The 16193-nt window shown below is 46.1% G+C and overlaps 1 protein-coding gene across 2 annotated transcripts; it reads right to left on the minus strand.

The window, feature by feature from the left end:
- Positions 1-296: 296 nt before the first annotated feature.
- Positions 297-12660, minus strand: LOC132154341 (gastrula zinc finger protein XlCGF8.2DB-like). 2 transcript variants are annotated; one of them, XM_059562884.1, is made up of 3 exons: positions 12583-12660; positions 11271-11401; positions 297-1667 (listed from the first exon to the last, which is right to left on the minus strand). In XM_059562884.1, the coding sequence occupies exons 2-3, from the start codon at positions 11353-11355 to the stop codon at positions 703-705; spliced, it is 1050 nt and encodes a 349-aa protein (XP_059418867.1). In that variant the 5' UTR covers positions 11356-11401; positions 12583-12660; the 3' UTR covers positions 297-702. The 2 variants fall into 2 exon arrangements, with proteins under 2 accessions (XP_059418867.1, XP_059418866.1); XM_059562883.1 differs by lacking the exon at positions 12583-12660 and adding an exon at positions 11518-11918.
- Between the last annotated feature and the right edge of the window lie 3533 nt (positions 12661-16193).

Below are 16193 nucleotides of genomic sequence, written 5' to 3' on the forward strand. Positions count from 1 at the left end.
ACCATGCCGCCATTTTCCTCACACCGGAATATAAACAACGGCTCGTTCAAGATCCCCCGGTGCAGAGGGTGGTGACGCGATGGTCCATCCAATCAGAAGCAACGTTACAGGCAGCTCTTGATGATGTAGACTGGGACATGTTTCGCGCAAGTTCATCTGACGTCAGCGAGTTCACGGATGTAGCATTAAGCTTTGTAAACACGCTAGCCGAACAAGCTACGGATACAATAACTACAAGGACCTTCTCAAATCAGAAACCGTGGGTGGACAGATCAATCCGTGCAGCAGCTAATGTTTTGCTCTCATTTATTGACATTTCATAATCTACAATCCAAGCACAATACAGTGGTCTTAGTTAAAGTTATAAATAAATAATATTAATATACTTTAATTAACATGTGGCCAAACAATGTACACAGTTTGTGTCTTGCAAAGGTCCTTATTTCACATTTTCATCAATGCTGTAGTGGACAGGTTTCCAGCACTCTCTCATCTCTTCATGTTCTCACTGCTCTTCTTCTCAGTTCACCACCTCACACAAACTCTGACTGATACCATGAATTTGTTAAGGATGTGCATGGAGAAATAATACTCTTCATACGTCTGATGAATGCTACTGCACACAGTTAACGTAATCTAGAAAGAGCTGTTCAAGAAAATGACTTTGCAAGAGAACATTTGAGCTTCTCTGTTGACTCCTGCTCACTTCGGTAACTTCTGGACACAGTTACTCCTGTGCGACAGCAGAGCGCTGGAGGTGATGAAGCTCCGTCCACACGGCCGGCAGCGGTGCGGTTTCTCTCCGCTGTGAACTCTCTCGTGTATCTTCAGGTTCCCCGACTGACTGAAACTCTTGTCGCAGTGCAAGCACTTGTAGGGTTTCTCTCCCGTATGGACTTTCTGGTGTTCCTTCAGATATTTGGCTCTGGAGAAGCTGTTTCCGCACACCGAGCACACGTGAGCTTTCTCTCCGGTGTGGATCTTCTGGTGCTCCTTCAGGTAACCCAGCTGTGAAAACATCTTTCCACAGAAGGAGCACAGGAAGAGCTTCTGGTGGATTTTCTGGTGTATCTTCAGGTGCTTTGCTGAGATGAAGCTCTTTGCGCAGCGATCGCAGCCGAAGGGTCGTTCTCCAGAGTGTGAGTGCTGGTGGTTTCTGAGGATCGTAGCCTGTGTGAAGCTCTTCCCACACTCGTGACACGTGAACGGTCTCTCTCCAGAGTGAATCCTCATGTGGTTCTTGAAGTGTCCCTTGCGGATGAAGCTCTTGTCACACAGGAGGCAGGTGAAGGGCTTGTCTCCGGTGTGGATCCGGATGTGGTTCTCCAGGCTCTCCTTGCGTGTGAAGCTCTTGGAGCAGTGCGGGCAGCTGAAGGGCTTCTCTCCGCTGTGGGTCTGTAAGTGTCTCTTCAGGTCTGCGTTCTTGAAGAAGCTGCTGCCGCACTGCAGACAGCTGAAGTTTCTCTCTCCGCTGTGGATTCTGATGTGGCTGTTGAGGTTGACTTTGAGCGTGAAACACTTCCCGCACTGAGAGCAGCTGAACGGAGATTTCTTGGCTCCTGTTCTCTTCTGGGAGAAGTCATCTTCAGTCTGTGATTGTTCTCCCGTTATGATCTTCTGATGGTATTCATTCACTTCTTCACTTTCCACCTTCACTTTCAGCAGATCTAGAACCAATTCAGACAATGAGGTCAAATAAGAACGAAATTAACCACCATTTCACGACAGAAATCAAGAGGTCCAGATGAAGACATGAGCTGATCCTGCACACAAACCAATGACAACATTCGTCATATTATTAGTGCATTTAAATACTATGAAATACGACCTCTAATGATATTTAGAGGCTGTAGGGATGTAATGTTTTATGCACATTCAGAGACCTGCTTCATATCCTATCTTACTGTCATTATACTATTATAGTTTACTGCTATTATTTTGAATGAGATTTTATTCTACTCAAAGCGAAGGAGAAAATGTTCTATGTTGCGACTGAATGGGACTGAATATGTGGATTACACCTAGTCATATTATACAAACTGAAAATAGCTGGTTTTAACATTTTGTTGTGTGTTTTGTCAGTTTTATTTTAATAGTAATTAGTTATAGTTTATTTAGTTGAAGTGTTTTAGTACTTCAAGTTAAATGAAATGAAATGGAGAAATGTTTCGCTTCACACTAAATCATAAGCACACAGTATAAAGGAGTCTGTCAGATGCGTGCTGTTCAATGCATTTCAGAGGTGTTTTCCTCAGCTCATAACTTACATCTTACAGTAATATTTGTACATGTACATGAACTCTGTTTTTTCTAATATCAAGTGCATGAACATCAGACAGAGCACATTAGAATAGTAGAGCTATAATTCTGACTAAAATATATATTATAATAAAAATATAAATTATACAAATATTTTACATTCAGAAGTGGAAGCACTTCAGATCTTTTCCCCATTTACACCAGCACTAAACTGCGATATGAGGAGTGTGTTGCAGCAGTCATTTTTGTTTAAAGAGTAACTAAACCCTAAACCAACTTTTTTAATTAATGATTTGTAAGAATTGGGTTTTATTAGTGCTGTTCATTGATTCGAGTAACTTTTTTGACATTTCAGTATAAAGCGTTTTAATTCTACAATATATGGTGTAAAAACGTCGGAGTGCTGCCCTCTTCAGGTTGAACGGTGGCTACTGCAGTTGATTTCAGGATGGTAGGTGTAGTGTTGCTGGTTGCGACAGCACTGCTGGACTGCATAGTTTACCAGCAGACTTTAAAATTAGGAGCCAGTGGTTTCATGCACTTGGCCTGGAAGACCGCGAGCTCCCGCCTAGAGCTGGAGTGTGCAAACTGCATTTACCCGGGATTGCTTCTCCAACGCAATGGAGGTGGAAATGGGATTCTCCACACAGCTCGTGCTGAAAAGCGACGCGGTGCAGGAGTTAAGACCGCAGTTTGAGCCAGAGGGTCGAATTGATACGGCTCAGGCCACAGACACCTCGACATCCTCCACTTCAGGTAAAAGTGGGGGAGAAAAGTCCTCTACTTCAAATGATCGCTCTGTTGCAAAGCTACTTGCGTCACTACAGTCACTCTCCATTTTAGCGTCTCTGACAGCAGCTGTCAATCAATCCGTCACTGCGGGTCTCAGGTTCACGCCCCATCCGCTCAGCCCCGCCCTCAGTTCTTCCCCTCTATCTCCGCTGGGCTCTGCCCACTTTTCAGCATTTTTCAAATATAAATATTTTATTAATTGTTTCCCCAGCTGTCCTTAAACATTCTGAACCATGACTTCAAACCCAAGGTACACACAGAACCAGTTTGTGCTGTAACTTCCCATCCGAGAACCTGGGGAAATAAACTGATTTATTATTTGACGGCTCATATGATTTTGCCCCCACACAGAGCCGGATTATCCATGAGGGCACTTGGGCCAGTGCCCAGGGGCACCAACCATTCACAACAACTAGGGGGGCACCACATGACACAAGCTTTAAAAATATTTTTCATAAATTGTTTTATTATTAACTTGAAGTTTTTGAAAGACCATACATAACTCGTTTATGAACACTTACTTAACAACAATAATAATAGTAATAAATTATAAATAAATAAATAAAGATTATATGACCACTATCAGCCCCCCCCCCCCCCCTTTCCGTCCCCAATCTGTCAGAGTTGAGTTGGTCCACAACAAGTACGCGCAAATGTGTCATTTTTTTAACGGCTACAGAAAATGAATCAAAATGGACAGACGTCAATTGAGTGGTTTTGCAAAAAGAAAGTTAAAGAAAGACAAGGACGCTAGACGTTTAGCTACAATTCAAAATGTTCCAGAGATCGAAAGTTTTTTTAAAACGAGTGAAGAATGAGCTCAGGACGACAATGACACAGAAGCGATTGACTGCACTCTCCCCGAGTACCCTTGAAGTTAAAGTTATAACATTACCGTCTCCAGCCGTGAGAGGGCGCTCTATGCTGCTCAGTGCTCCTGTAGTCTACCACTGAAGACATAGAGCGCCCTCTCACGGCTGGAGACGGTAATGTTTTCTCTTGGTTCTTGGTTCTAAATAAATGCGACTTATAGTCCAGCGCGACTTATATATGTTTTTTTCCTTGTCATGACGTATTTTTGGGCTGATGCGACTTATTGAGGTATAGTGTCCACACTGTCTTAATACGGCCCTGTCGACTTATAGTCAGAAAATCACGTAGTTGGACAAGTTAATAAATTACATTTGAGAAATCACCTTAATAGAGCATCACAGTCCCGCCCACAGCTGGTGTCGGAAGTAAAAATTCAATACAATTTCTGCATTGACATTTGGGAAATAAGCCATAAAAACGTAACCATACATGGTAGACTTAAAACCAGCTACAGCTGTACTAAGCGATGGTATATGTTCATATAAACGCCAAAAGTTCATGGGGCACTAAACATGTTTTGAGATAAATGTATTTTATTCGCGATGTCTTGGATAAGTACTTCATTACCCACAATCCTGAACAATCCCACAGTGATGCATCTGATTGGTGGAGCTCGTGTAACCGTCTGGTTAAACACCGCGAAGGTCCGAAAAGACTGAAGATCATTAATAAAAAAATAAAATAAAATAAAACCTGTGTTGCGTTTTTGCACGGTAGACTTATCAGTGCACTCATGATCTCCTTGGCTGCCATGATGGCTTATTTCAAGGAGGAAAACAAGTGTTCAAAGGGGTGAAAAACACTTTAGATAGGGTCATGTAACGTTAGTTGAGAGTAGCGTGTCCGAGGGTCAGCTTGTGGGTTTAGTAAGGGCCAGCATGAGGGACAAGAACTACAAAGTTTTGGTGAGTTCCCTTATCGAGTCGGTCTCTCGACATTACGTATGGGGAAATCCATTTCCTCGAAATTATGAAGTCTGATTGAATAACTCTTTTGCTTGCAAATAGCCAATGGCGCCCTCGCCCTCACCTGATTGGCTGACAGCCATCAATATAGGTGACGGCGGGCGCCAAAAACCTCAGAATCTTTTTTCTTCACTTGAGTCTGGTTTCGCCGTGGATTCACGCATACAGAGCGGAAAATTGTGGAAAATTATCCCCTCTCGCGTTCCGGTGATTTTACTCTTATAATGTCTCTTTGCCGCATATGTGGTGGGCCCATTAATTTCCCGGACACACGAGCAGTGTGTGCTGTGCCTGGGTCGGGCTCACGCAGAGGCGGCATTCGAAGGTTCGGGATGTCGTGCCTGTGAGGAGCTTCCCATCAAGATCCTTCGTGCAAGGCTGGCCGTTACCCGCAACGGTGGCCCTGTATCTCCTGCCTCTCCCCCGTCCGCCGCCGTCGAGCCGCGAACCGGGAGACTGCAGAGAGCTCCGTCGACGGATTCTGTCGAGGTACTGGCGTCGGCCCAACGCCCACGCCACCCTCACGTGGAAGATCCCCTCTCATACTCTGAGGCCAGTTACCGCCCTCCACTTGAAGCGCGGGAAATGGTCTCGTTTGGATATGACGAGGACGACGCCATGTCTACTAATGCCTCAGACCCGGGAGCGTGGTCCGAGGCCCCGTCTGAAGCCGCCCCCGCCTCGCTGGATGCCGAGCTTATGGCGATCCTCACGAAGGCGGTGGCAGATATGGAATTGGAGTGGACAGCCCCCAAGGAGCTGCCGCCTAAGAGATGGATGGACGGTTCCTTCCTCGGCGCGGGCCGCCAGGCTGAAGCCCCGCAGAGACCCGCACCTTTTTTCTCTGAGGTCCACAAGGAACTCACCCGGTCATGGCGCTCCCCTTACTCAGCCCGAGCCCATGCACAGGGGACCCAGCTGCTGACGACGGTGGAAGGGGCAGAGAAATTGGGATAAGCGCGACCGCCTCCCGTCGAGGATGCTATCGCGGCCCACCTGGTGTCTTCTCCCGGCTGGAAAACCACCTCTTTGCCTTCTAGGCCATGTCGAGCTACTGCTCACATCGCCAAATAAGGCGTACATATCGGCTGGACATGCAGCATCTGCCCTCCACACGATGGCAATCCTGCAGGTCTTCCAAACTCGGCTCCTGTGGTCCCTGGATGAGAGAAGCCCGGACCCAGAGTAGCTCAGGAAGCTGCGCACGGCGGCGGATCTAGCTCTCGCTGCGTCGAAGAAGGTCGCGCAGGGAATCGGCCGCAATATGAGCAGCCTTGTGGTCCTGCATCGCCATCTGTGGCTGACGCTGTCTGGCATGCGCGATGCCGAAAAGAGGCAGTTCCTGGATGCGCCGGTGAGCCCCACCGGTCTTTTCGCTGTCGCGGTGGAATCTCTGTCGGAGAAATACGCCGAGACCGTCAAGCAGTCTAAGATGATGCCTCATCTCCTGCCGAAACGGTCTCAAGCCCCCCCTGCAGCGAGGTCCAGATCTTCTTCAGCGCAGCGCCCGGCGGGAAATACCAGGCGCGCGTTCCCGAGCGCGGTAGAGCGTCGTGAGCCAGAGCCACCGTTCCGCCAGAGGCAGCCCAGGAAGCCCCGTTTTGGTGCTAAACCGGCCTCTAGCAGCCAAGGGCGCCCGGCGGGCAAGAAGGAGCAGCGTTCCTGATGCTCGTGCCAGGGGGAAGAGAGCGCGGGACGTGTTAGTCGGACCCGCAGCGAAGAGGGCGTGTTCCCGCCCAGAGTTCGTCAACGATGTGAATGTTGTGAGAATGAAACCGCTGTGTTCTGTTTCAATAAACATGCATTACATGCCTCAGCAAAAGAGCTTTCTTCCTCCCTCTACTATTACCCGCTACATAAGCAAAGCCTCTCCCCCGAGAGACGTTTCGCAAAGCAGAAGCTCGGGGAAACCCGAGGAGGTGGCTTTGTATGCTCCCGTGCAAGAAGCCGCGGACGAGTCACCTGCCATTCATATAGCAGTCAATGCTTCCCGGGTGGCTGGCGCGCAGCCCCCACCGCAGCATGCATTAATACCATCTGTATTGAGTCATCTGAGCGCGTGGGCCACGCTCCCCGCGGCATCTTATTGGGGGATCAACACGATAAAACGCGGCTATACGCTCCAGTTCACTCGCAGACCACCCCGCTTCGGCAGTGTGATTATGACAGAAGTATCAGAACAGAGCGCCCCGCTGCTACGAGCAGAAATATCCTCTCTCCTGGCCAAACAAGCAGTAGAGATAGTGCCTGAGGAACGGAGAAATTCAGGGTTCTACAGCCATTATTTTCTAGTTCCGAAAAAGGACGGAGGTATGCGCCCCATCTTAGACCTGAGATTACTGAACAAAGCGCTCAAGAAAAAAACATTCAAGATGATAACTGTGAAGCAGATCCTCGCGCACATTCAGCCCGACGATTACTTCATTGCAGTGGATCTAAAGGATGCATACTTCCACATCCAGATAGCCGCACATCACAGGCGCTTCCTGCGTTTTGCATTCGAGGGTGTGGCGTACCAGTTCAAAGTGTTGCCGTTTGGGCTCCCCTGAAGCTCAGTGGAATGCGCATACTGAACTATCTCGACGACTGGTTAGTCATCGCACGGTCGAGAAGCGCTCTCGAGGAACACAAACACAGACTCCTCGCCCATCTGACAGGTTTGGGGCTGTCTGTGAACATTCAGAAGAGCACGCTGCAGCCGTGCCAATATATCACATTCCAGGGTATGATACTGGACTCGCGCACTATGATCGCGAAGCTGTCAGAGCCGAGAATCCAGTCGATTCACAATACACTAGCCCTCTTCGTTCAAGGCAGAGCTATCCCCTTAAGAACGTTTCAGAGGCTGCTCGGTCTGATGGCGGCTGCAGCCTCCGTCTGCAGACTGGGCTTGTTGCACATGAGACCACTTCAACACTGATTACAGAGCCGAGTGAAGCCGAGGGCGTGGAGAGCGGGAACGGAACGCCTTATCATAACGCGTTCATGTCTCGATAGTCTGGCGCCTTGGTTCGGCATGACCATATTCGAGCAGGGTGCTGCTATGGGCAGAGTGGTCAGACGTGTAGTGGTCACCACGGATGCTTCACTATCAGGCTGGGGAGCCCTATGCGATGGCAGACCAGCATTCGGTACGTGGACAGGGGACCAGACGCGCTGGCATATAAACTGCTTGGAGATGGAAGCGGTTCATCTAGCGCTGCAGAGATTCCTTCCATTTGTGAAACACCGTCATGTTCTCATCAGAACGGACAACACGGCGGTGGTGGCGTACATCAATCGCTAGGGAGGTTTACGTTCGCAATCCCTGCAGGGATTAGCGAGACAGCTGCTATTATGGACGGATAGGGTACTTCTATCGATTCGAGCAGTGCACGTACCGGGCAGTTTGAATTGCGGCGCCGTCCAGGGACGGCATTGTACACGGAGAATGGAGGCTCCATCCGCAAACGATAAATATGATCTGGAATCTGTTTGGCAAAGCAGAAAACGACCTCTTTGCGTCGCAAGAGAACGCCCACTGCCCTCTGTACTTCTCGCTGACAGCATCCCCCCTGGGGGGAGACGCGCTGTCGAGCCGCTGGCCCAAGGGACGGAAGTATGGTTTTCCCCCAGTCAAGTTAATGCCGCTGGTGCTGCAAAAGATCAGGGAGGAGAGATGTGCATTGATCCTGGTAGCACCCAAATGGCCCAACCAGCCGTGGTTCCCGGAACTGGTGAACATGTTGCGGCTTCCCCCGCGGCGGATCCCGCCGAGAAGGGAGCTCTTATCCCAGGCGAGGGGCACCATATGGCACCCCAACCCAGAGCTTTGGGACCTGCATGTGTGGCAGATCAGCGTGGAGTATATCAGCGAGTGCTGCAGACAATAGCAGAGGCTAGAGCCCCTTCCACGAGGCGTTTATACACTCTGAAGTGGAAAGTATTTGCTAACTGGTGTGTTGACAAAAATGAGGACCCCAGCAGTTGCGATATCTCCATTATTCTGACCTTCCTACAGGAACGTCTGGATGCTGGCAGTACCCCATCTACAGTGAAAGTCTACGTGGCCGCTATCGCCGTTTTTCGTGACTTGCTAGACGGCCATTCAGTGGGGAGGCACCCCCTGATAACGAGTTTTCTTCGGGGAGCTAGGCGGCTTAATCCACCCCGCCTTCGTCAGATGCCGGTCAGATGACGGCGCTACTGCTCACGCTAGCTTGCGGGAAACGAGTGGGAGACTTGCATGCCCTGTCAGTGAACAGCGCGTGTATGCAGTTTGGACCGGACGATTGTATGATCAGACTTTTACCCAAATGTGGCTATTCGCCTAAAGTACTCTCAACGCCGTTCAGAGCTCAGATAGTTACAATTCAAGCATTTTGCCCCGAGGAGGACAGTAATTCAGTGTCTCAGAAGTGCGCTTTGTGCCCCGTGCGTGCCCTGCGTGCTTATGTGAACAGAACTAGCCAGTTTCGAACTTCAGACCAGCTTTTCGTCTGCTACGCGGGTGCCAAGAAGGGCAGCGCGCTGTCGAAGCAGAGGTTATCACACTGGATAGTGGAGGCTGTGCGACTAGCTTATGCTTCCTGGGGAACCGCCTGCCCTATCGGGGTGCACGCCCACTCCACAAGGAGTTTGGCGTCGTCATGGGGTTGGGCGAAAGGCATGTCTATTCAGGACATTTGTTTCGCAGCGGGCTGGTCGTCTCGCAACACTCTATAATTTGGACATTCCCTCGTTCGCATCACATGTGCTGTCAGTGCAGGAGGAGGGAAGTGAGCAGTCATTGGACTAGGTTATGGCACGCCTTGCCTGGCGCGTGCACTAGCCATGGTTTCGACCAGGTCATATAGACAGCGTCAGTTATTTTAGTAATAGCTGTGGTTGAGGTATTCATTCACTATCTAGTGTGGCACCTTTATTATGCCCGCATTATAAGCCGGCAGTGTATTCCCAAGCACCAACATATTGCTGCATTTTCACCATATCACACCAGTGTTGCTTATCTGGGTGCACAGGGTTACGATGGTGTAAGAGCTGATTTGGCTCTGTGCCAAAAGGTGTTTCAACCAGGTCCGGTACCCGACCTAGAGCTAATGCGCTGTAAGAACTAGTGTATGCTCTTCTGTGGCTCGATGTGAGCTGGGCCGGACAGTATTTCCCACACGGCGGGGGTTTTATTGTTCCCCATACGTAATGTCAAGAGACCGACTCGATAAGGGAACGTCTCCGGTTACTCACGTAACCTTAGTTCCCTGAGAGGAGGGAACGAGACATTACGTAACCTGCCGTGTGGAAAACCTTCCAGCCTCATAACTCTCGTTCAGTCGAAGATTCTGAGGTTTTTGGCGCCCGCCGTCACCTATATTGATGGCTGTCAGCCAATCAGGTGAGGGCGAGGGCGCCATTGGCTATTTGCAAGCAAAAGAGTTATTCAATCAGACTTCATAATTTCGAGGAAATGGATTTCCCCATACGTAATGTCTCATTCCCTCCTCTCAGGGAACTAAGGTTACGTGAGTAACCGGAGACGTTTTGCAGGGAAGTTGGTAACGTTAGTTAGCATTATCGTCCACTTTAGCTAGGCTACTGTAGCCTTCATATGGTATGAGTCATATCAAGCATTTTATAATGCCACTGTCAAAACAATATTTAGCCTAGGCATACCTTTTTGTGCATTTACTGAACATTTGTGTAATGGCAACGACATGTGTTGACGACTGAGCGGTGATTGCAGTCAGGTACAAAGCACTGCAACATTGGTGACGTTATCGTTAATCGATTTCACACGCACACAATATATAAAATACACGATGATAAATATAAGAATCAATACACAATACCTATATAAAACACTATTTATTTACACAATACTGAAAGAACTGCTATTACTGCACATTCACTATATAAAATAAAATTCACTGGAGGAAAAAGTTCGCGAGGCCGTCGTCAGATTTGGAAGTCGCTCAAAAGGCTCGTTCACGGTTGTGCCTTCAGTCGACTTCAGTGAGGCGCAGTGGTTTATGGGATGAGTAGTTCCTACGTTCGAAATTAAAATATGTACACAGTCTTGTACCTTTGACTTTTTTTGGATTTTCTCTTCATTTTTTCACTCGAAATGATATGTTATATGCTTATGAGTTCAGCCGTAGCTGGTTATCCTCACACATGCTCTAAAACTCTTTAGATACGGATTTTCTGAAAGTCAATGGGAGAAATGAATGGGAAATTTACTTCCGGCACCAAAGCTCTCTCGGGCTGTGGGCGGGACTGTGATGCTCTATTATGTCTGATGGGGGAGGGGGGGACTTTTGAGGTACACCACACCACACTGTCTTAATACGGCCCTGCCCCCCCCACACATCAGTCATTAATGAAGAATCAATAATCACCACTAACCGCTCTGTTCCTCAGTTTCTTCCTCTTTCTCTCGTTGTGTTTCTGCATCACTCACGTCTTCACTCTCCTCTTTAATAAACTCCATCTTTACAGAAATTTAACTCGAAATGTTCCTTTTCTACACCTGCAAACTGTTGGAGCAGATACAGAGAAGAAAGACATTGGATTGAATGCTGAATTCATCTTTTCATCACTCAGGATCAGGAATATTAAATATGTGTATGATGTGAGAGGATTTCCAGTTAACCTGCTGTGTGAATGTTCAAATAAAGCCACACCAGATCTGAAACACTTCCAGACGACTGAAGAGATTCCGTCTCACCTCTCTCTGTTCTTACTCTGTTATGACATTCAGTAATATTTATTGATATTATAAGAACTTTTTCTGCATATTGTATTATTTTTCTTTTTCAAATCTTGTCAAGATTTATTCATTGTTGTTATTGATAATGATTCATACTGTTAATGTTACATTTTCTATTTTAAAAATCCAAATCATTAACTATCACTTTTCTCTGGGGTTTACTGCTGTCACTGTTACACTCGTGTCTGTGGAATTAATAACTGTGATCAGATCAAACACGGAAGTTCTGTAGGGATTTTATTACTGTACTTAGTGTTGTTTGCAATGCACTAAAAATGCACGTGTCTATGCTGAAAAACCGCATGCATTTAATGTGTTTCTCATGTTCTGTCTATTGATTCGCTGCTTTCAGTGGCGACATAAATAGATATTTGAGAATCAGTCTAGTGCTCACTGCTGTTCCTGGCACTTATATCCGCTACTATAATCGTTTACAGACTGTAAACTACGGGTAAACAGTAAGGGGCCGTTCACATATCGCGTCTTTTGCGCGCTCAAATTCGTTATTTCCAATATAGGCGCGCGGTATGCGCTCTCGTAATGGAAGCATCCAGGCGCGTCCGCACCGCATCGAGTTAAAAACATCTCAACCTTTCAGAATGCCGCAAGCAAGCGCACCGCTGGTCATGTGACAAGAACTAACCAATCAGCTTCATCCTTTCCCGTAACAACGTTGAAAGCTCAGCTAAGATGAAGGAACTGCTGATCATAGTTGTATATGGATTGCCATTTTGAAATAAATTTAGTAGCAGAGTTACTGCAAGCGATTTTTAGAGCTGCAAATCCATTAATCCTTTGCTGAAATTTCCGCGTCTTCAAGGAGAGAGCAGGTCATGGTTGCTTAGCAAAGGCAGACGCCTCAGGAGCGCTTCTGCCCGAGCGCTTTGGAAAGAAGGAGAAAACGGCGCGCCTAGCGCGCGATATGTGAACGGCCCGTAATTCGGTTACCGTCATGCCGCTGCTCGTCCGCTCACGGGAACGCGCCCGTTCATTCAATGGAAGCTGCTCCGCTGGCGCGACACCCGGAAGTACACAAGGCGCGAGCACAGGTTGTTTTCAACCAATCAGCAAAACCGCTTCTGTTAACCCTTTGACACGTACGATCACACCGGTGTGATCAGTCTTGGCTGGTCCCTGGAGCGTACGATCACACCGGTGTGATTAGAACGTTCAGTAAATCACGTGATCAACTGCTAAATTCAAAATTTCAAACTTTAGCTTTCACTGCTTTCCCGCTTTGACTGGCACTGAGCCAGAGACAGACGTGCTCAGCTACAATTATTATCACAACTGTTCAGTGTATTTTAATGTTTATTTTATGTTTCATTCACTTTAAATTACACTACACAATAACAGAAATACAGGTTGTTATTGCACACTCATATTTATAACAGTAAAAGAACATTTTAAACATGTAATATTAATATTTATTCAAGTCAAACACATACCTTGTAGATAACAGCTGTTTCACACCGCAAGTGTCAGCAACGCGTGAACAGCGGGTATTTTTTCAGACGTGCGTGCATGTTAATCAATGAGTGCATTCACTCCAGGAGCAGCGTGTGAGCGTCAAGCAGGAGCGTCGCGTGAGATGCAGTGAAGCGGGGGTTACAGTCATTTATTCCGGGAAACATGGATGATCTTGCATGTTGTAAATCCAGCAGGCTCTAAGTCCAACTCTCCATCAGCGTTGTAAACAAATAATGGCGGCGCCAATAGCCCGTCACGTGATAACTTACCGATCAACAAACATGATGTTTTTTTTCACCAAGTATTAATACCACATTAGGAGTTAACTTAAATATATTTAACGATGTTAATAACTACAAGTTTGTAAATATTTTGTATAAAAAATAAAAATATTTTAACTGTCATGGATTGCAGTCTTTTTTTCCCGCTGATAACTGAAGTAAAGCTGACGTCACCGTTACCTCACAATCGCCTTTGTTGTAATTTAAAGACACAACTTTAATCCAGCTCACCAACATAAGAGAAAATGACAGATAATACATTTAAAAGAAGAAAACTGACAAATGAGGAAATTGAGGACATTTTTTTTAATTCTGATGAGGAGATTTTTGACAGCGAGGCAGAGAGTGACAGTGATGAGGATCTTCCCCCAAATCTTGAAGCTCTGGACAACTTTGAAGATGAAGAGATGACACCAGTTCCTAATGAGGCAGAAGAGATAACGTTAAACTCGTTGTGGAAGGCAACCAACCTTTTTTATCCTCCTGGCCCAGGCAATTTTAACAACCAGCACTGTGGTGTGCAAAATCCACCAGAATCACCCAGTGAGGTAAATTGTTTTAAATTGTTTCTAACGGAAGATGTCATGGGAGAAATTGTGGAGGAAACAAACCGCTATGCCTCTGACTTGCAAGAGAAGGAAATGAAAGGGAAGCTGGTTAAATGGGTTCCAACAAATATCCCTGAAATGTACACATTTTTAGTGTCAGTTCTCTTAATGGGTGTGATCAAAAAACCATCACTTCGTGATTACTGGAGCACAGACCCCATGCTCTTGACCCCATTTTTTGGGTCTTTGTTCTCACAGGATCGCTTCCTTCTGCTCCTCCGCTGTCTTCACTTTGCAAACAATGCGACAGCAGTTTCCAATGACCCGCTGAAAAAAATTAGACACATATTCACTGCGCTCACCTCCTCTTTTCGTCGCATTTTTGTGCCATACAGGGATCTGTGTGTGGATGAGTCTCTGATGAAGTGGAAAGGCAGGCTGGCATTTCGTCAGTTCATTCCATCCAAACGGCACAGATTTGGGATCAAGTTTTTTGTTTTGTGTGATGTGCTAACTGGTTATGTGGAGGACATGATCATTTACACCGGATCCTCCACTGACATCCAACATTACCCAGGACTTGGGATTTCTGGGTCCGTTGTGATGACACTCTTAGCACCTTACGTAAGCAAATGTCATGTTCTATATGTTGACAACTGGTACAGTAGTCCCACACTTTTCCAGCACCTCTTGTCACTTGGCACTGGAGCTTGTGGGACTGTGCGCGGAAACAGAAAAGGGATGCCAAAGTTCACCTGCAAGATGAAAAAAGGTGAGGTGGAATTCGAAGAGAATGGGTCACAGTTGGCAGTAAAATGGCATGACAAGAGGGATGTTCATGTCCTTACCACAGTCCATCCAACTGGTATGGCAGCCACAGGCAAGCTGGATCACCTCACTGGGCAACCAATGATGAAGCCAGTCTGTGTGCTGGAGTACAACAAAAAGATGGGTGCAGTGGACAAAGCTGATATGATGACTGGTTTTCATGAATGCACCAGAAAGTCTACCAAGTGGTACAAGAAAGTATTTTTTCATGTACTCGACACAGTTTTACTCAACAGCCACATCGTCTACCGGCAAATTACTGGTGAGAAATGGATACAAATAAATATAAACAAGATAAAAAGTGCTAACATTTTTAATTAATGTAATTTAAAGTGTTAACAAATTCACAATAATAAACAGACCACACGGTCACATACTATTATTTTCTCCTCACTTCCTATTGATGTGCTCTACTATGAGTAGGAAAGGAAATCACCTCCTTACAATTCAGGACCAACCTGATGAGAGGGCTGCTGGAGGAGTACAGCACATTGCGAGGTCCAACCAAAGGCGGGCGTCCTGCCTTGGACACTCCTCTGCGCCTTACAGCCAGGCATTTCCCATCTGAAGTCCCTCAGACCACTTCCCAGGGCAGCAAGACCAGGCGGCACTGCAAGGTCTGCCTCTCCAGCACACGCAAGGGCAAGCAGAGGCGCCTCACCAAGCACATGTGTGTGCCATGCAACACTCCCTTGTGTGCTGTCCCGTGTTTTGAGGAGTACCACACACTGAAGCATTATTAAGCCTGTAAAAAGTCCGAGTATATTAATTCATGATGATACATTGTTAATTATTATTTATTGTAATCATATTATTGTGTATAATAGTTTGCTTTAAACAAAACCATTTATTAAAAGTCAGTATATTTATAGTTTTTTGTTTAATATTTATTGTACATATATTTGTTTTTATATTTGTTTACAAAGCTGATATGATGACTGGTTTTCATGAAGCATTATTAAGCCTGTAAAAAGTCAGAGTAGCCTATATTAATGAATTTATGATGATACTTTATAATTTATTGTAATTAATATTATTAAATATAAAAGGTACCAGTATGTATAATATAGTTTGTTTTAAACAAAAACATTTACCAAAAGTCAGAGTATATTTACAGATTTTGTGTTTGTTTATGATACTATTTTAATTGTTAGTCATTGTAAATATATTTGTTTTCTGTTTTGTAATAGTAATAATAAACGTTTTTGTATAATAGTTTGTATTAAACATTTACCTTACATTTTAATAAAACATACATGAAGCCCAAAACATACATTCTTTTTGGGCTATATGCACAGCTGCACTACTTCCTGAACTTCAGCCAGCTCCTTTGTTTCCGGTCTGTCATTATTGGACAAACTGATTAATCCAGGTTTGTCGGATTATTGTTGCTGTGATTCCTTAGGTCAGGCACACCTGGATTAATCAGTTT

This window comes from Carassius carassius, chromosome 12, assembly GCF_963082965.1.
Source record: "Carassius carassius chromosome 12, fCarCar2.1, whole genome shotgun sequence".
Lineage (NCBI taxonomy): Eukaryota > Metazoa > Chordata > Actinopteri > Cypriniformes > Cyprinidae > Carassius > Carassius carassius.

Coding starts and splice junctions, on each gene's coding strand:
- LOC132154341 (XM_059562884.1), bottom strand. CDS start 11,355: ATGGAGTTTATTAAAGAGGAGAGTGAAGACGTGAGTGATGCAGAAACA. Junction 1,668..11,270: donor AGAAACTGAGGAACAGAGCG/GTTAGTGGTGAT, acceptor AATTGGTTCTAG/ATCTGCTGAAAGTGAAGGTG.